This window comes from Micromys minutus (genome assembly GCF_963924665.1).
Source record: "Micromys minutus genome assembly, chromosome: 13".
Taxonomy (NCBI): Eukaryota; Metazoa; Chordata; class Mammalia; order Rodentia; family Muridae; genus Micromys; species Micromys minutus.
In genome coordinates, this window is record NC_137982.1 from 45,834,619 (window position 1) to 45,856,451 (window position 21,833).

General features: G+C 36.7%; 1 protein-coding gene and 1 pseudogene across 9 annotated transcripts in view; one reads left to right on the forward strand and one right to left on the reverse strand.

The window, feature by feature from the left end:
• Positions 1–21,833, reverse strand: part of ATF2 (activating transcription factor 2) — a 71,647-nt gene that overhangs the window by 37,194 nt on the left and 12,620 nt on the right. For 5 of the 8 annotated variants that reach the window (XM_080927443.1, XM_080927447.1, XM_080927449.1 and 2 more), the window contains 2 exons: positions 14,924–14,999; positions 3,215–3,284 (listed from right to left, as the gene is read on the reverse strand). In XM_080927443.1, coding sequence (XP_080783569.1) covers positions 3,215–3,262 — 48 coding nt within the window. In that variant the 5' untranslated portion in view covers positions 3,263–3,284; positions 14,924–14,999. Of the gene's footprint in view, positions 1–3,214; positions 3,285–12,782; positions 12,845–14,923; positions 15,000–21,833 lie in introns of all 8 variants that reach the window. The other 3 variants (XM_080927448.1, XM_080927445.1, XM_080927444.1) reach the window with 2 other exon arrangements.
• LOC308429116 (cyclic AMP-dependent transcription factor ATF-1-like) lies at positions 17,621–18,243 on the forward strand (annotated as a pseudogene). The gene has a single exon. The product of its transcript is annotated as a cyclic AMP-dependent transcription factor ATF-1-like (transcript).

A 21,833-nucleotide genomic window follows, 5' to 3' on the forward strand; every position in this document is an offset into this window, starting at 1 on the left:
GCATTTCCTCAACTGAGGCTCCTTTCTCTGTGATAACTCCAGCTTGTGTCAAGTTGACACAAACAGCCAGTATAGACTGACTCCTATAAACTGTCCTCTGACCTCCACATATACACTATGACATGCATGCAGGTGCCCACCCACAGACAGGCACATGAAATCAATAATTACCCAGATCTCTTCCTTATTTAACTTTGTACCAAATCCAAAAATAAAAGTAAATTTGGTCTATCAGAGTGTAAATCTAGTCAGTGGAAACTAAAATCATACTCTAATTTTAGTTTCAAAGAATTTAAGATTTTACTTTTTAGTCTTAACTTTTTAAAAATGTATGTAAACTACAGCTCTAAATTAGATATAAAAGTCAGTTTCTGTTGTGTCCATCTTTCATCTTGACCATTATTATCTTCTAATTTTCTTGCTTCATATTGTCCTGTGAATAAACCCACATACCTAATCATGTCCACAAAATACTACAGATAAGATTTTTCCTATCTCTGAGCCCCTCATTGATCATCTTACATCTCAACCACAATAGAACAGATATTTTCTTTCTATTTTTTTTTTTTTCACTTGTCCAGTTGTCAAATTTGGTCCAATTGTCACCTTACCAGAAACACACTTCATCACCAAGTTACTTCAAATGCATCTGGGCAGGGGAGATAAAGATAGCTCAATGTATACAAAAGAATTTGCTATGAAATGAATTCCATCTCCAGAAAGCACAAACCGGGAGAAAGAGACACCAAGTCCTTATGTCCTAACTTCCACACATATACATGATACATGTACTTCCTACATATTGATACTATATTATGTAGTACTACAATAATGATAAATACAAAGTAAAATAAGGGGCTAAAAAAAGTCTCACTGATTAATAACAATTGATGCTCTTCCAGAGAATCCAGGTTCTGTTCCCAGCACCCTCATGGTGACTAACCATCTGTAACTCCAGTTACTGGGTGATCTGACACCCTCTTCCTACCTCTGCAAGCACTAGGTATGAACATGGTGCAGACTTACATTCAGAAAAAACATCCATACACATATCATAAAAATTAAATAAAAATAACATCCAGTTTCACACCACCCTTTCTTATGGTACAAGGAACTAAATGAACTTCACGCTAAGTAAGCAGTTCACCACTGAGATATATCCCTAAACCTCTGACAACTGAATTTTTAAAAGCAGAGAAAAAGAGTTGATAAAAAATTTCACCTTCACAGAATGAAGGTGTACAAATGGCTGAGAAAGACATCTTAGAAAAGCAGCTCTTTTTCACTAGTTGTAAAGAAACGAGACAGTACAATAAGATACCAACCTATGTACAAAAGAGTCAAATAAAAAGAATGAAAACTCTTATAAGTTACTGATGGAAACAAAAGTGTCTCATCTATTTTAGAAAGCAATCTGTAATTTCCTAAAAGGATATGGAGGGATCTAATCACATGAGTTCACCATTATACTCTGGGTAGTAATTCAACAGAAACCACAGCATTCATACACATAAAGACTTGTATGTAAACTTTACTCATTTATCTGTGATAACTAAATTTGAACATAAACCAGATGCTGGATCAACTATGGAATAAATTTATCCAAATAAAGGAAAAAGGCTTATTTAGCTCACTACTCTGGAGGTTGCAAGATCTAAAGTTGTGGGCCTAAACACTTTCCAAAGGCTCTGGCTTCAAGTACTTTAACCTATTTCTTTATAGGTTAAGTTTTCAATACATAAATTTCTGGTGGGGGGTCTGATCAAATCACAGCATCCCTGTTATATAATCAGCATTTTCTTTATAAATTTCCTAGTACCTAATTTGTAGTATTAGTTAATACTCATATGAAGTAGATAAAGACAATTGAGAAATTTTATATTTTGTTATGAAAGAATACAGAAAAATTTACACATTCCATGAACCAACTTATAAGAAATCTGGAGAGTACAAACAAGTTTACGGCAATGGAAGGCAACAGTAGTTGACAAAGGGAAGAGAACCTACAAATAGGTACAAGGAAACTTTTGGGGTGATGAGTTATGTACACTATCATGACTGTGGCAACAAGTCTATAAGTACATGTGTATATGATAAATTATAACATTAAGTAAGGTGATAACCTCAGCAGGTAAAGGTACTTACTTCTATGCCTAATGAATTGAGCTTGATCCCCTCAAACCCCATCAGATATGAAAAGAGGGAACTAACTCCTGTAAGTTGTCCTCTGACCTCTACACAGCTTAAGTGGCATATGCACAAACATACACAAACACACACACACAACCCACACACTGTGAGCAAAATCAGTAACTGTAAAATAAGAAAAACCCCAAAACACCAATCTATGACTTACAGTGCAGTTTTCTATATGTCGATTATATTTTAATTTAAAATACCAACTAAAAGTAAATGAAAATCAATGAAGCACTTTAATGGCTCTGACTTATACTCTGTATTTAAGTGTCTGTAAGTTTACTACACATTAAAAATCAAATTTTCAGGCTGGAGAGATGGCTATATGGTTAAGAGGACTCACTGGCAGCAATTCCAGAGGTCCTGAGTTCAATTCCCAGCAACCACAAGGTGGCTCATAACCATGTGAAATGGGGTCTGATGCCCTCTTCTGGCTTGTTAGCTACAACATACTTATATAAAAATAAATAAATACATCTAAAAATAGCTTCTTTTTAGTGCCTATAGTTAAAAGATTAGAATTGTGATAATAGTATTAGATTAATAATTTAATGACTATTAAAAATTAAAATATCTTCTGACGATGCTTTCCACGCATGCTTTAAAGATGTTAAACTTCAAAACATTAATAGATTAGTGATATGTCTGAGGTAGGTATTAGCTAGTTTTATAAGAGTTCAAATAGCCAAAATAATTTCTAAAATACAGTAATATATTTTTAATTTCCAAGTAGGTAGCTTAATTTTTAATGAATGTAGATCAAGTAATGTACTTTTAAACCCTCGGTTTCTATCTGTGGTTTTGACCTTTATTATACGACAAACAACTTCAATAATACCGCACTGTCTTTTATAGAACTAGATTATTAAGGAATTTCTAAATACTTTTCTATTTTGTTTTTATCTTAACTCTAATCTTAAAGAAAAGTCACTGCAGTAAAACCTTAATGACAATATATTCTAGCAATGATTTAATGAAAAGAAACATACAAGATTATTCTAAGTAATGGATATGTTACCTGGCCACACCCAGGGGCAGTGCATAGAAAGGGTTTGTCATCACTCATATTCCACAGGTCCTTGTATTATCTGTAACAAAGCACAAACCAAGAATCAAGTGTTTTATGGTGTTTCTGAATGAAGAACAATTTCGAATATAAATCCGAAGATCCGATTTCCACCAAACACTTCTGCTGACATTTTTAACCCTGTCTTCTGTGAGAGCCCATGTAAAAAACCCGTGAACTTCCTGTAAACTATGGATGGGGCAGAGTGCAGAATATTGTTCCCACATGGTGTCTTTCTAGAAAAAATGCAGAATCTATGATGATTCAAGGTACCTGAAGGCACGAACAAGGAGGGAATGCCCTGGAGGGAACGCCCACACTATCTCTGGAAAAGGCAAAACCCTGGGAAGAATATTCTTGGCTTTTTCATGTGACCAAAGATGGTAAAATCGAAGACCAGGTGTATTTCCTCACTGTAGTAGTTTTTGATTAAGCTAAGAATCACCTCATGCTTTTCTTAATTTAGTAATAAAAATAAGACTTTTTTTTTTTTTTTGCACCACTCTTGAGCTCAAATGCCTGGGGTCCTCCTTGCTCCCCACACAGGTTTTTGGAATATCCTTTGATCTGCAGAGACTTAGCTTCATGGGCTACAAGGTGGGTCAACAATCTTCAACTATGATAGAGATACATAAAATATGCAAAAATCTCTGCTATAGAAAAGGGTTAGGACACACCACTGGGCTATTTTTGTGCAACAGTGTAAAAGTCATTCAAAAAGAACAAATTCCACACACTAAGCAGCCTTCCAAGGGTCAGACTACAGAGTTGTGGAAGTCATAAAGCAAGATCTATTCTGAAATTCTTGCAGAGTATGAGTTTTTTTTTTTTTTTTTTTAATCTTTTGGCTAAATATGTCTCACCTGAATATCCTTCTAAAACACCAATTTATTATAAGCACACTCTTACTACTTTTTCATGTGGGCAAAGTACTATAAAAAACTCTCAAAAGGGAAATAGGATATAAAACTATATTCTGGCCTCTAGGTACATCTTCTCCCAGCAGAGAAGGTGAGAGTCTTTTCTAGTGTCTCTTACAGACATATAACCTGATGTTCAAGTGCTTCATATAAAACAGTTGAACATTCGCCTAGAGATCAATCCCACCGTTGGCCAGTTAATTAAGAGACAGCGAGAAGTCACGATAAACTAAAGATGAAAGGGGGACATCACCACAACAGGCAGCAAGAGAACTCAAGAGAATCATTAGGACAGGCTTAAAAAAATCTCAGCCCAACAATCTGAAGGAAAAGAAAATAAAAGAAAAAGATAGATTTCTTGATGTATATGACCTGGCCAAGTTAAACATTGATCATTTAAACAGACCCATTACCCCTAATAAAATAGAAACAGTAATTAAACTCTAAAAACAATAACAAAAAGCCCAAGGCCAGATGGATTCAACAAAGAATTCTACCAGATCATCAAAGAATTAACACCAACACTCTTCAAATTATTCCACAATACAGGAACTAAAGATTTCCTAATTCTTTTTATGAGGCCACTATTACCCTGACACCAAAACCACACAAAGATCTCACAAAAAAGAAAACTAAACAGCCTTATCCCTTATGAATATAGATACAAAATTTTTCAACAAAATACTAGCAAACTGAATATAAGAAAACATCAAAAATTGTTCACATGATCAAGTTAGCTCTATTCCAGAGATGCAGGGATAGTGCAACATATGTAAACTGATCAACATAATCTACACATAAACAGACTGAAAGACAAAAACTACATAATCATCTATTTAGATGCAGAAAAGGCCTTTGAAAACTACAACATCCTCTCATAATACAAGTTCTGGAGAGACTAAGAATACAAAGGACATACCTCAACATAATAAAAGCCATTTCAAACAGGCCCACAGCCATATCAATCTAAACGCAGTAAAACAAAGAGTATTTACAAAAGTCAGGAACAAAAAAGTATGCCCATCTTTCTATACCTATTCAACACTATAGCTAGAGCAAATAACAGAAGGAGGTCAAGGGAGATACAAATTGGGAAAAACGTCAGATTCTTTCATCCTAGAACACACACAGACACATGTGCAGAATGCATTCTGGATATATGTATTTGCAGAATATATAGCTCACCCTAAAAAACTTCCACCAGAAAATTTACAGCTGATAAATACATTCAGCGAGGTAGCAGGATATAAAATTAAAATGCAAAAATCAGTAGCCTTCCTATATACAAATGACAGACTGCAAAAGAAATTAGGGAAACAGTACCTTGGAAAACAGCCTTAAAAACTAAAATAAAATATCTTGAGATAACCCTAACCAATCAAGCGAAAGACATATATAATAAAACTTAAACTGAAGATATTAGAGAATGGGAAGTTCTCCTGCATCATGCATGGATTGGTCGAATACTGTAGTAACTGTGGTAATGGCAGTCCGGCCAAAAGCAATCTATAGTTTCAATGTAGTCACCATAGAAATGGCAACAGAATTCTTCAAAGAAACTGGAAAAAACAAAACAAAACAAAACTTCAATTGTATAAGAGCACAAAGGACCCAAGATAGCTAAAAGGATCCTGGATAATAAAAGAAGTGCTGGAGGCATCACAATCTCAGATTTCAAATTATATTCTACACCTGCACCTAGGAGGCTGGGACAGCAGAACTGGCCATATCTTCAAGGCCAGCCTGGACTACCTAGTAAATTTGGGCCTGCCCAGACTATAAGTGAGAACTTGCTTCCATGAAATAAATTTAAAAATTAAGAAAAAAACAGAAGAAATGTTTTATTTAGTAACAGCTGAGTTTTGTTTTATTTTTTAAATTAGCAAGATACAACATCAGAGAGTCTGGGAGCTCAAAGCAGCAGCAGCAGCAAAATGAGCAATAAAACTTAAACTACAAGAAAATTAAGAGAAAATATCTTGTTAGATATGTTAGTGCACACATTTAATCCCAGCACTTGGGAGGCAGAGGCAGGTGGGTCTCTAAATAAGTTAAATGACAGCCAAGGCTACACAGAGAAACTCTGTTGGAGGGTTGGGAAGGGAAGAGAAAGAAAAAGCAAAAGAAAAGTATCTTGGAAATCGAAAACCAAAAAGAAAAAAAGGAGGTAAATATTGATGGTCTAAAAATTATTTCTTAGGCAGGCAGGGAGCATGAGATGAGGGTCATAGAGCAACTGTCACTTGATGACTTCCTCCAGTACCAAAAAGACTTTCACTTTAGTAATAAAATGGTTACAGCACAAAATGTTGACTAAACAAGTTTTGTTTTAATAATTACAGCTTTACATAGTAAAAACAACCTAATGTATACAATATAATTTTAGTTCATCAAACTCCTTTTGAAAGTTGTTAAAATACGGCTGCAAATTCTTTGCAGTGCTCCTCTTTTATAAGTTTATGTTACTTCCCTTGACTTGAGGTGGGTTTATAATTATTTCAACTAGCAGTGCTGTGGAAATGACACAAGGTTATGTCACAAGTCTTACACCCTCTGCCTGGTCATGTAGAACTTGCTTGGTCTTCAAACGCTACTACTCAGGTCATTCTAGGTTAGTCTAATCATCATGATGAAAGAGGCCATTCAAAACTCCCGTGTGGAGGTTTATTCATCAAGAAACAGACAAACTGTCTTACTGTACTATGTTAACTTCTTGACCTGTATACTCTATTGTTTTGTAACAACTTGGTTTGGAACATTTCTGTATACGTATGACTTATCTCAGTAACACATCCTTTTAAGCTTCTTAAAAATTTTTTGAGCTAGAGATACAGTGAGGTGAAAAGATAATTTTTGCTTGCAAAACTAATGTATAGCTCAACAGAATAAGATGGCTGAATTTTCATATTTGCTTCTTATATTCAACCCACTATGACTCATATTCAGGCAGCTTATGGAGAAACTTTTACTTGTATGTTCTTAAAGAATGAAAGCAAAAAAGGGAATATTAGTTTTTATTATGCCAGCAGCTTTTACTGTAGACTTCAGAAAGAACATTTGGGACCTATATAGGTTCTTGCACAACTTTATAGAAATTGATAGTACAGTTAAAAAAAAAATACATTCCATGGAAAGAACAATATCAACCAACCATAACCCCCGCACCCTGAGCATTCAGGGACTAAAACACCAACCAATGGGTACACATGGGACCTGTGGCTCCAACTGCATATATAGCAGAGGATAGCATTGTCTGGCATCAATGGGAGGAGAGACCTTTGGTCCAGTGAAGGCTCGTTTTCTCAGTGTAGGGGAATGCCAAGGCACTGAGGTGGGAGTGGAAGCACCTTCATGGAAGCAAGGGGAGGGGGAGGAGGGAATGGGATAACATTTGAAATGTAAAATCATAGAATATCTAACAAAAAAAATGATTTAAAAAATCAGAAAACAAATACATCACTCTCAGAAAAGCAGTAGATATGGCAGATTGTTTAGACACACAGTGTTAAGTAAGACAGTTTCCCTTGCCATGCAACAAGCACAGTAGGGCAGAGAAAACCCAGAGGCCCACCTGCCGCCAAGCCACTACATGTACAAATACGTGGCAGATAGATGGGAAAAACAAGCAGAACAGTTTGAGCATTATGAAGAGAGGCCAAACTAGAGAGTGAAGAGGAACAGTCTGCTGTGAGTAGCCTGCTCTCCCACCTAAAGCTATGGTGAAGTCCCAACCTATGCGGCTGCTGAGGGCCATGTCTGGGTCTGTGGCCAGGCAGCATCAGGGGTCAATGTCTATGTCTGTGGCTCATATTACCACTTAAAAGACTATGCAGACATCCCCAGTTTGGACTATAAACCCTCACTGGCTATGGCTCTGAAGATAGCTATCCCCACCACTCGCCAGCTGTAGCACTGGAGGGAGGGCCCTGCACTTTGACTGGGCAGTATATTTGAACTGGTTCTGGTGGCTTGGGGGTGTGTGAGCTATCCAGGAGGGTATGAGACCTGGTTCTGCTAGTTGCTGGTTGTATTAGATGAGCTAGCTGGACACTGCTGGAGAGATGCTCTTGGTAATGTGCATGCATTGGTGGTGGGGTAGCAGGAGAGGTGGTGGGGCTGACCAACGCAGCTACCACTCAGGCCCAGATGAAATTTCACAGGAGTACCAGTGAAAACCCAGTATTGACAGTGTAGCAGAAGCCAGAGTCCTCAAACCAGATCAATGACTCATTGGAATGAACATTTGCAAGTAAAGATGTGTAGATAAAAGGGTATAGTGATACACATAGTGACACACTGTAGCTTCTGAAACAAGATACTATGTTTTGTTTTTCTTCTGAGGGATACTGTAAGGGCAAAGGTTAGATATGAAAAAAAACGGAGACGAGTAGGATTAGAGTGCATAATGTGAAACACACAAGGAATCAATAAAGTTAAAAAATAGAAATTTAGGTTCCCTCACCAGAGATGATGTGGAATTCCATGACCCATGTTCCTGCTGGAAAGGGAGAGGAAGCTACTTTTGCTGTGGTATTGATGACTGCAAACTCAGTTCAGACATAGAAGGTCTATACCTTACCCTACCATTCTGTCCCCAAAAGTTAACAGCCTAAATAGGAAGCCATGGAAGAGAATCCTTTTCTTTTTAAATGATGGGAATTCTATCTAATACTTATTAGGAATTCATTACAATATCTTTTTATCCATGGAGTATACACTTTATAAACATCAGTGAATTCTCAAAATAGGAGATAGTAATGAGAGTCTCTCTCTCTCTCTCTTTCTCACACACACACACACACACACACACACACACACACACACACACACCTTACACATATACCTATGATGAACTAAGTTACAAAGTAATCACAAATGATTAGTCATAAAACAGAACAATTGCATTTTTAATAGATATTCTCTACATTTACATGTCAGATGTTCCCTTCTCCCAGTCCCATCTCTCCAGCCCCTCCCACTGCCTCCATGAAGATGCCCCCTTTCCCAACCTCCCTCTCCTACCATGCTGCCTTGGCATTCCCCTACACTTGGGAAACCCAGCCTTCACTGGACCAAAGGCCTCTCCTCCCATTGATGCCAGAGAATGCTATCCTCTGCTGCATATGCACCTGGGCAATGGATCTCTCTGTACGAACTCATTGGTTGGTGTTTTGGTCCCCGGGAGCTGTGGAGGGTTTGGTTAGTTGATAATGTTGTTCTTCCCATGGGGCTGCAGGCCTGTCAGCTCCTTCAGTCCTTCTCTAGCCCCTTCACTGGAGTCCTTGTGTTCAGTCTGCTAGTTAGCTTCGAGCATCCTCCTCTGTATCAGTATGACTCTGGTAAAGCATCTAAGAATTTCTGGATCTTTTCTCCAATCCCTGATTCTCTATTTGTCCCTTTATTTCCTCCCTTAAACTTTTTGTTCTCCCTTCTAAGAAGGAATGAGAAATCCACCTTCTGGCCTTCTCTTTGAGCTTCTAAGTTGTGTGAATTGTTTCATGGGTATTCAAGCTTTTTGGGCTAGTATCCACTTATAAGTGAGTGCATACCATGTGTGTTCTTTTGTGACTGGGTTACCTCACTCAAGATAATAACTTCAAGTTCCATCCATTTGCCTAGGTATTTCATGAAGTCATTGCTTTTAATAGCTGAGTAGTACTCCATTGTGTAAATGTACCACATTTTCTGTATCCATTCCTCTGTTGAAGAACATCTGGGTTCTTTCCAGCTTTAGTCTATTATAAATAAGGCTGCTATGAACATGGTAGAGCATGTGTCCCTGTTAGATGCTGATGCTTCTTTTGGGTATATGCCCAGGAGTGGTATAGCTGGGTCTTCAGGTAGTACTGTGTCCAATTTTCTGAGAAACTGCCAGACTGACTTCCAGAGTGGTTGCACCAGTTTACAATCCCACCAACAGTGAAGGAGTGTTTTTTTCTCCACATCCTCGCCAGCATCTGCTGTCATCTTGGTTTTTGATCTTAGCCATTCTGACTGGTGTGAGGTGGAATCTCAGTGTTGTTTTGATTTGCGTTTCCCTAATGACTAGGGATGTGAGCATTTCTTTAGGTGCTTCTCAGCCATTCCATATTTCTCAGTTGAGAATTCTTTGTATAGCTCTGTACCCCATTTCTAAAATAGGATTATTTGATTCTCTAGAGTTTAACTTACTTCTTTAGTTCTTTGTATATATTGGATACTAGCCCTCTATCAGATGTAGAATTGGTAAAGATCTTTCCCCAATCTGTTGGTTGCTGGTTTGTCCTCTTGACAGTATCCTTAGCCTTACAAAAGCTTTGCAATTTCATGAGATCCCATTTGTCGTTTCTTAATCTTAGAGCATAAGCCATTGAGAATTCTTAAAAATGTGATAAGGATGCTGAAGAGTAGCTCTCTACAGCTGGAGAAGGACTCAGTTTTAAGACTGACCATCATTGGGTTTGAGCATGCTCCAGTGAGTATATAAGTAACACAAATTGGAGGGGTATTTTTCTTTTTCTTTTTTATAGGGAGGGTGGGTCACAAAGGTGGGGAGTAAACCTGGGAAGACTAGGAAGTGTGATCTGGGTTCATGCTGTATTTAAGTCTCAAATAATCAATAAAAATCTTATAAAAAGAAAAATAATGTCTGGCCCTCAGTATCGACTGTTCTAGAAAGTATCATTTTGGTTTTTGTTTTTGAGTCAAGGTCTCATGTAGACTCTAGACAGTCAGTTTTGGGTTCCTGATGCTGACAATTTCTTTTATTTACTTATTTTCTTAAGTGTATATATATTTTTCTTTTCTTTCTTTTTTTCAAGACAGAGTGTCACAATCTAGACATGCTGGCCTGGAACTCAGGCAATCTGCCTGTCACCCAAGTGCCAGGATTAACACCATGCCTAACTCTTGTGTTTATTTTTAATTTGATTCTTTTGAGAATTTGACCACAAATACTGTATTTACATCACCCTTCCCTTAACTCCCTCTAACTCATCCTGTTTCCCCCTTCAAATTTATTTATTTTTAATGTGGTCAATCACAATGAATTATTCTCACTCGATAAACCAAGTAGAATGTTTGGAACAATCCCATCTTGAAGATATAAATAGCCTGATTTTAGTTGCTAATATTTTGTTTGGAATTAGTTTTACATTCATGTTCATCAGAAATACTATGTTATTTTGTGGTAGTTTTATAATCTAAGTTGGAATGTGTTCTTTTTTTTTGTTGTTGTTGTTGGACAGTTTGTGTATTTACATTTCAAATGTTATCTTTCCAGTTCCCCCCTTCTCCCATACTCCTTCTCCCTGTTTGTATGAGGATACTCCCCTTCCCACCCACCCACTCCCACCTCACCACCCTGGCATTCCCCTACATTGGGGAAATGAGCCTTCACAGGAGCAAGGGCCTCTCTTCCTGTTGATGCCAGACAATGCCATCCTCTGTCACATATGCAGCTGGAGCCATGGGTGCCCCCATGTGTGCTCTTTGGTTGGTAGTTTAGTCCCTGGGAGCTCTGGTTGGTTGATACTGTTGTTCTTTCTATAAGGGTGCAAACCCCTTCAACTCCTTCCGTCCTTTCTCTAATTCCTCCATTGGGGACCCAGTGTTCAGTCTGATGGTTAACCACAAGCATCCTAACGTTTATCAGTAAGGCTCTGGCAGAGCCTCTCAGGAGACATCAATATCACTCTGGAACCAGTCTGGTGGTTCCTCAGGAAATTGGACACAGTGCTACCTGAGGACCCAGCTATACCAGTCTTGGGCACCAAAAGATGCTCTAACATATAACAAAGACACATGCTCCACTAAGTTCATAGCAGCCTTTTTTGTAATAGCAAGAAGTCGGAAAGAACCCAGAAGTCTTTTAGCAGAGGAATGGATACAGAAAATCTGGTACATTTACACAAAGGAGTACTAGTCAGATATTAAAAACAATGACTTCATGAAATTCTTAGGCAAATAGAAGGAACTAAAAAATATCATCCTTCGTGAGGTAACCCAGACACACACACACACAAAAAAAAAAAAAAAAAAAAAAAAAAAACAAAAAAACACATATGGTATGAACTCACTGATAAGCAGATACTAGCCCAAAAGCTCGGAACACCCAAGATATAATTCACAGACCATATGAAGCTGAAAAGAAAGACCAAAATCTAAATGTTTCAGTCCTTCTTAGAAGGGAGAACAAAATATTTATGGGAGAAAATACAGGAACACAGAGTGGAGCAAAGACTGTTCCACCTGGGGATCCGTCCCATATGCACAGACCAAACCCAAGAAGTGCTTGCTGACAGGAGCCTGATATGGATGTCTTTATGTTCTAAAAGAATCCATGTAAAGGCTGGCATTAGGGCTAGAGAGTCGGTTCAGTGGTTAAGATCACTTGCTGTTCTTCCAGAGGACACAGGTTCAATTCCTAACACCCACAAATTCACAAGCATCTACAATTCCAGTCCAAGGGAGTCTGGTGCCCTCTTCTGGCTTCTGCAGGCACATCAGCATGCATGTGGTGCATATATATATGCAGGCAATACACTCATATACATAAATAATAAATCTTTACAAGAAAAAAAGGTGTATTAATTCTTCCTTAAATATTTCAAAGAACTCACCAGTGAAGCTATATGAGCCTGGGGTTTTCTCTGTAGGAAGTTTTAAGTCATAAATCCAGTATCTTTAAATAGATACAGATTAAAACATTTATATTAGTTTTATTTTCCAGGAATTTTTCCATTTATGCTTTCAAACACACTGGCCTAAATATTAATAACATTTTCTCACTTTTTTCTATGTCCATTAGATCCAGGGAGATTTCCTCTTTAAATTAGTAATATTTCTAGTTTTTTCTTTGTCTTTAGTCAGTTTTCCTGAGAGGTTAATTCACATCCTTACTTTAAAACTTTAGCTTCCCCATTTAGTCCATTATATCCCTGCTGTCTAACTACCCAATGCCGTTGTCATACTAAGACAAATACTTAAAAAAACATGCATACATTTGAAAACAAGAAACTTAAACCCCAGACCAAAAGTATATATCCACAAATAACTTTAAAGGTCTAGACAAATGTGAACTATATCATATCCACACACTATAAAAGCCAGTGAAATAGTAGATCTGCACCAAGTAGTATCTTTCAAATCAAGGTCAGTCACAACCAAAATCTCAGCAGGGTTTGAATAAGAGGAGTGGGGGGGGGGTTGGTTTTAAGATTTATAAATGGCCAATACCCAAGAATAAGCAAGCTAATCCTAAATGACAATAATCAAGCTTTAGAATTTATAAAAATAGGATATTATTATATCAAGACCCACTATAAAAAGCAATAATTATGATAGGGTAGTTATCAGTCAAATAGTAAACATATAACGCAATAGTAAAGAATTAAGTCCACAAATAGTTACACACATAAGATCACTTAACTTGTATAAAGGCTTCAGTCTTAACTACATTTCAGTGGGAGAAGAAATTATCTTTTCCAAAGTTGGTTCTATAATTTTATATCAAAAATATCTGATTTCACTAGTAGTTGTAGAATATACCCTTTACAACTCTGGCTAATCTTCTAGATAAATGTTTCCAAAACATACTCTACATGGATAGTAGTAGTTACAGAAAATGGATTATAGCCCAATAAATCTAGGACACATTGTACATGAGCTTCATTTTTCTACTCTTAAAAGCTATGTTGAGTCAAAAAAGAAAAAAAAAAAAAAAATCCCCAAATCCTACCTTTCACCATCTCACATCACACAAATCAAACCAAGCCACAAAAATGAGTTACAACAGTATGGTAAAAATCTTTTATGTAAGCAAAATTTTCTTTTTTTAAAAAACATCTTATTTATATTTCATAATTGTAAGTCTTTTGCCTGCATGTATGAGTACAATTTCAGGAATCAGACCAGAATGATCTGCCTGTATCTACTGAGACAGGAACTTAAGCTTAAATGACTTAGTAACAAACAATTTTGATCCTAATTCAAATACAACTATAAAATGATATATCTGGATCAAGATTACTTTCCTACTTCAGAATTTCCACTTACAGATCCAAGCGAACCCTTGTAACAACTTGGAACATTTTTTAAAGTAGGGCACTGGAATGACCTCATGATCCTAGTACCTGGGAAGCTGAACCAAGAGGATTTGAGTATATAGCTTTTTTTTTTTTAATTTTTTTATTTAATGTCTATGAGTACACTGTAGTTCATCTTCAGACTGTAGCTGTCCTCAGCCACACAAGAAGAGAGCATTAGATTCCATTAGAGATGGTTGTGAGCCACAATGTGGTTCCTGGGAATTGAACTCAGGACCTCTGGAAGAACAGTCAGTGCTCTTAACTGCTGAGCCATCTCTCCAGCCCAACTATATGGAATTTTAAAAAAGTTGCTATTTGAATATTTCCTCACATCTTATATCATCAAAAACTCATTTTAAAAGCTATTAAAACCATAAAACGCATATTTGGATGACTACTTTTGAGCCAGGGTATTGACTGCTATGTAGCAGAGACCTTGATCTTGTGGTGGTCTCTCTACGTTATGGGATTTTATAGATAGACCTGTGCCATTACACCAGTTATTTTAATGGTCTTAACTTGATAATTCAAAAACAAGTACTAACTGAAAACTAGTAAGAGGCTTCAGATTTAGGAAAAAAATTCAAATAAGAATCAAGTACATACAATTTATGAAAAATAAGATTCAAAACTTATAATATGAAACAGTGTAAAATATTATATCATGCATTTACCTGGCAGAATTCACATGCAACTTAAATTTCATTAAGTTAAACAGTTTATCATGTCCTCTGTTTCATGGCAGAAACACTGAAAAACAAAAATGGTTTCATACTGTTACAAATAGCCCTGAAGCACTTCTTGAAAGGCACTGATTTTTGCAAATGAAAGTACTAAATCAAATGAAATCAACATGAATTAATAAAAAAAATCAAGAATCTTTATGATACAGTACTTTTAAAATACAAAAACTCACATAAATGAATTAATTAGATATATATCTATCCAGCTCCATCAAAGAGTTAAGAAAAGAAGTATTTAATTTAGCCCTTAGGACATGGTTAGCCAGTAGTCATTAAAATAGCAATATTTTTTTTACCTTTTAAGTCTGAAAGGAAAAACCAAACCTAAGCCAGGCTTGATGTTATGTGCCTAAAATCACCAGTTAAGGGAGGCTGAGGCAAGAGGATTTTAACCATCCCTGGGTTACACAGAAATACCTTGTTACAAAACAAAAGAAAAAAGAAAAAAAGAAAGAAGAAATTCTTTCTCTGTACTTCAAAATTTCTACTTAGAAACCTTTTAATAAAAAAGAAAAAGAAAAAAAATTGACCTGTAATCAGGTTCTCAGAAGAATTCATCGAAATTTATTTATTCTTAAATATAATGATCTCTATAAATTTTTCTCTTCTGTAACATTACCACTTATTTATTTAATGTTAACTTAAATATAAGCACATGATATTTAAACTAGCAATGTAAGTGGCCCAATTTAAGAAAATCTACCAACTCTTGAGCCAGGCAAAATGGCACACACCTTTAATACCAGCACTTGGGGAGACAGAGGTAGGTGGATCTCTGAGTTCTGGGACAGCCAGAGCTACAAAAACAAACCCTGTCTGGGAAGAGTAAAAGGAGAAACTACAGGATGCAAAATATGAGAGAATTTTTTTTAAAGTTTAAAAATCTGACAACTCTTTACATGTATGCAACACATACGTGCAGATATACATGGATGTCAATGTACATATACTTTGCATGTCATATTTTTTTTTAAATAGGTTCTATCACTGAACTCGGAACTAAGCTCAGAACTCATTCACTGGGCTAGGCTGGCAGGTCATAAACTTTAGGAATCAATCCGTCTCTGTGCCCACAGATCATCAGTGCTAGGGTTAGAAAAGTGTGCTCCTGGTTTTACTAGAGGTACTTTACTGACTAAGCAATCTTCCCCACCCCAACTCTTCTTCATCTTTGTCTCCCATCTTCTGCCAAAGGCAGTGAACAGTATTCTGTTAAATAGATTAGTGGTGTAAAGGAAAACCTGTTTTTCATACCTTATGTGTGTTCAATGTCTTGCTCAAAAAAAAGTAGATAACATACATGCAGAAAGGTACAATTGGCTACATAATGGTGAGTCCTGGAGCAAAGACTATTCTAGTTTAGGAGATAGGAAGAAGAAACTGTCTTCCCTTACCCCAGACAAAACTAATAAGGTTCCACTTCTCTACTCAGGTCCAACTGTACAATGGTGTCTATGAAGAGAAGAACACTAGGATAATCCAAAGAATGTCTCATCATGCTTCTGTCATTACCAACAGAGTGTAAGCTCAGACCAGGTCAAGGCTCCTCTGTGGGTTAGCAACCTAAGGCAATGCCACACTCAGTAAAATACAAGAAACATGTGACTACTAACTGTATACAGACAAATTGACAGTTCTAAAGATGCCTTTTAAGGAACTGACCCTTGGTACCTCCAGTGCCACTGTTTTCTTGCAAACATGTTCCTTACCTACACAGCTACTTTCCTAGCCAACTGACATGAATACCTGTTTTCTTTTACTACTATTAAGTAACACCTGGTAGAGATTACTATAAATACTACAGTTCAAGCATCCACAGATAGAAATGCTAACATTTCCTTTAAGAGATTCTAAGTGTTATCTCTGATAATCTAAGTGAATCTTAAACCTCTAAATCTGGGTTCATCATGTTTTCATAGCAAAGTTGAAAGTATCTTTACACAAGTTGCCAAGGGAGTTTATAAATGGCTTGTGAAGTGCATGACTTGAAGTTCAAAATTATGAAGAATCCAAAAAATATTCTCATTCCTAAGGAAATTGCAATAGTTGCATTCTGATGCTTCAGTACTGGTGAAGACATATACCTGGTACTTGTGATGTAGGTCAGTGATTAACCACACCAAGTAGCAAAGAACTATGTTTAAGGTTTTTAAATGTTAACCAAGTGTTGTTATATGAGAAAGACAGTAGACCTACAGATCTTACATCTAAGAATGAACAGACTGTTTTCAGAGTTTAAACTTTAACTTAATCATAGTGTGGTTTGATAAAAGATATCTACTATATACTTTCAAGACTAAAGGAAAAATAGGTTCAGTGATTTGTTTACCATAAGCACTTAAATGGAAGTCACTGCCTTTTTTTCTTTAAAACAAAAGTGATTCTTTGACTGCTTACACTTACTTACTAGCACATCTGCTGAAACCTCGTAGGACTCAGCAACTACTAGATTCTTGGACTATCCATGCACAACTGCCCATCGTTGGGTGAGCTGGACTGCAGACTGTGTCACTGTTATCAGAAAGTGAGGAGTCAAAGGACTCATCTGACAGCATAGAATCCTCACAGAAAGCTCACGGAATCCTGGCCCGGCGCCCATCTTACAGAAAAAAATTGAAAGCCCTGAAGATACATGGGGCAGAAAAGGAGACGGAGAAAATCCCAGCATTTTGGCCGTCAGTTCTATGTCTGTTCCCACCTCCATCTATCAAACTAGCAGCGGACAGTACATTGCCATTGCCCCAAACAGAGCTTTACAGTTGGCCAGTCCAGGCACGGATGGTGTGCAGGCACTGCAGACATTAAGCATGACAAATTCAAGCAGTACTCAGCAAGGAACAATCCTCCAGTATACACAGACCTCAAATGGTCAGCAGACCCTCGTCCCAAGCAACCACGTGGTTGTACAGACTGCATCAGGAATGATATGCAGACCTACCAGATCCGTACCACACCAGCTGCCATATCACTCCCAGACCGTTGTGATGACTTCTCCTGTGATTCTTACATCTCAGACAACAAAGACAAATGACCCCCAACTCAAGAGCAATACAGCTGATGAAAAAAACAGAGAAGCTGCCCAAGAGTGGAGCTGGAAGGAGTATGTGAAGTGCCTGGAGAACCGTGTTGCTGTTCTGGAAAATCAAAATAAAACTCTAATAGAAGAGCTAAAGAGTTTGAAGGTCCTTTATTCTCATAAAAGTGTTTGATTCTTTAAAGAGAAAGCATTTTTGTGGACTTTTAAGCTTAAAAATTAGTAGGTGGGTTTCTTATTAGTGAAGTTCTATAAATTTAAAGGCCAAAGAAGCTACTTTGTATTAGGTGTTCACAAGCATCCCTGACATAACAGAGGGGGATAGAGATGACCTTCAGGAAGCTGCTGGCTCAAGTGGAAGCTCCAAAGAGAGAGAGGGAGAGGGAGAGGGGGAGGGGGAGGGGGAGGGGGAGGGGGAGAGCTCAAGGAAACGTACTATCAGTAGTGAGAAGCAGGTGACATTAGTGAGGCAGTCCGTTCCCGCCAAGACTGTACTTCTCTGTCTCTTAAAACCTGCCTTTCCATATGTGTATGTGTGTGTGTGTGTGTGTGTGTGTTATTTCTGTCGATAAATTTAAATAACAAATGTAAAATAAAGCATAAAGTGTTACTAAGTATGTAAATTATGTGGTCTGGTTGTGTTGTATTGTTGTGTTAAATGAGTTTTTAACTGTTAGTTTGTGGGACTCAATTGTCTTTGGAGATCTCCTAAAGCACGTGGAGGTACATCATTCTGTGGTGGTGGTGGTGGTGGTAGTGGTGGTTTGTAACATTTTATCAGAATGGAAAGAGAACTGTCTGCAAGTTTGACAGTTTAATAGTTTGGTTTTTGCTTCCTCTGATAAGGGCAATTTTCCTAACTACATAATAAATAGGGTTTTTTTTTTTTTTTGGATTATCTAATCCTGCATGCAGTTGAAGATCATTATTCTTTTGTGTTTTAACAGAATGAAGTGTTTACAAAAGCCCTTAAAATGTTCTAAATAACCTGAAGATGCATACCAAAGCTTTTCTGAGAGATTTTATAATCATATTACCATTAGGTTTATCAGGTTCTAAAATAGTTACTGAGGCAATCTTACATTGAGATGATGTGTACGGTAGACTATGGTACCTTTGTAAAAGTGGCTGATGATATATTTTTATAGTGAATCTTTACAAATTCTAATATTGAGTTTTAATGATTATTTTAAATGTTTATATAGTTTGTATAGTAAAAATATTTGTATCTCAAAGTATAATTTTTATATTATAAGAAAAGTGAAGTTTTCAATTGGCTGATAACTGAATTGTGTGTTAGGATTTATCTTAAGTTTCAGTTGTGGTCAGTATACCAGCATTTAACTCTGTATTCTAATCTGTGTACACTTGGAAACTGCAAAACTGTTGTGTGCTTACACGGTTTAATATCGTCTGTGAAATTAAAGAACATTTGATAAGAAAACACAAAACAAAAGCAAGATATAGTAGAGAGGGTTTAGATGATAAAGTAGTATTACTTTAGGCTTTCAATCCCTCATTTTTGTTAGAGACTCTTACTTTTCCATTGATATATTACAAAGTAATTCTATATGTAAAAACATGAAGCATCACCTTATTACCATTTGACTGCTGTAGAAATCGGTATAAAACTAGCTACTGTGGTTTAAGTAGGAAGAACATCTTGAGTTTAAGGTCAGCATGGAGTACACAATGAGTTCTAAGTCAACTTAAACAACAGTATAAGACTTGTTTCAAGACATCCAAACAAAACCATCAAAAAACTGTAGTACAGGTTGAGTAGGGTCTCATAACCTTACTCCTTGTTCAATGTTCAGTATACCACAGATTGAGAGCTATGGTATATTAACTAACCCTATCACTAAACTGTTGAAATGTATTCATTCATGAACATAAAACAAGATGATTATTAAAGCTAAATACCCACAAATTTAAGCTAAAATTAAAGTACCTTATCAGACCATAAAAACCTAAATAATATAAACTTCTTTGAGAATAAAAAATTTGAAATTATCCTACATACATCATTCAAAAAGAACAAAACAAACACTTAATTGGATTTTCTGAAGATCATATGTTCCTTCTGAAAATACATACTAAATTGAACCTTTTGAACTTAGTAAGAGAATTTAAATTTAGTCCCACTAGAGCAAATATGTGTGAAGGGGGTATGTAAGAGTCACCTAGAATATCAACATTTCAACATCCAGAGACAACTGCTATCATGAGTCCACAGCAACATATATTTCAATCTTGTCAACATACGAAACAACTTTTAAAATCATATAAAGTTTTATAACATTAAAATGTAATTATCTAAATTTTGCAATAGTATTCAATAGTAGTGGTGCTAAATATTAAATGACTCCTTTCTTTATTTTTGAATAAAGTATTTCACTATCTAGCTCTGGCTAGCCTGTAGACCATGGCCTTGAACTATGAACAATTCTATCACTCTACCTTCCACATCCTAGATGTATAGGCAGGAGCCACAATGCCTATCTTAGATATCATTTTCAACATCTATATTTTATCAAATAATATAGGTATGATATATTTATTTAAGATGTGAGTCCAAAATCCTCTCAAATATAGATGATTATGGTATGTATCTGCATGCACCTGTGAGTCAGTCAGGACTACACACAGGGATGTGCACTTGCCAAGCAAGTGCTCTACAACTGAGTTACACTCATAGGCATAGGCTTTACTTATTATTTGGATTTCGGACCATGTGTTCCAGATTTACTAGTCTTCTTATATTTATTTTTGAACAACTTATCTGATGATGTTTCTATTCCCAAAGTACCCAGCCAGTTCTAGAGATGGTCTGAGAAGACAACCAAAGGAAGTGATGCATAACTGACCCTTCTCAAAGGAAAATTCTCAAGCTAGTTGGTTATGGTAATTCACACAGAGGAGAGAACATACTGATCCAAAATAAAACAGATGCCTGAGAGGCAAAGTGCCGCTGGCTTTGTAAACATGAAGATTTTAGTTTGAATCCACAGAATACATGTAAAGCCAGGCAAGAGAGTAGTACCCATCTGTAACCCTAATGATCCTATAGTAAGACAGGAGGGAGAAACAAAGAACCTTTAGAAGCTGTGTTTGTGTGTGTGTGTGTTGGGGGGAGGGGACAACCTTTATTTCAAACAAAGTAAAAGGCAAGGAAAAACAATTGAAGTTCTCCTCTGATCTTCACATGAGGTGGTGATGGATGTGTATTCATCTTATGAACATGTGTGCCCATGTATATACACATAACATCACACAAAGCAATGATGACGATGATGATGATGATAATAATAACAACAACAACAATAACAATACACTAAGACCTAAGATCTTCTGATGGGTGATGTATGGGATTTCTGATTAAGTGAACAACATAAACCAGAATAATCAAATGCTGTGGGTCTTTAAAACCACAAAAAGGTGCTAGAGAGATGGCTCAGTGGTTAAGAGCATTGACTGTTCTTTTAGGGGACCTGGGTTCAATCCCAGCATTCACGGGTCAGCTTACAACTGCCTGGAACTCCAGGATCCAACACTCTCACACAGACAAAATATCATTACGCATAAAGTAAAAATAAATTTAAAAAACACTGAAAAAAAGCCCAGATTTTATTCTCACTCACAATCTTACCTTTCTCCAAGCTTATAAACTATGGACTTAAGACAAACTAAGAAAGTATTTCAATTTCAAATGGCTGGGGATGGAGAAGTTGTCACAGAATATGCAACAGAGATCACATGTGGCCCTTAAAAAGACTAAAATACTGTAAGTGTACCTTTAAAGAAAAC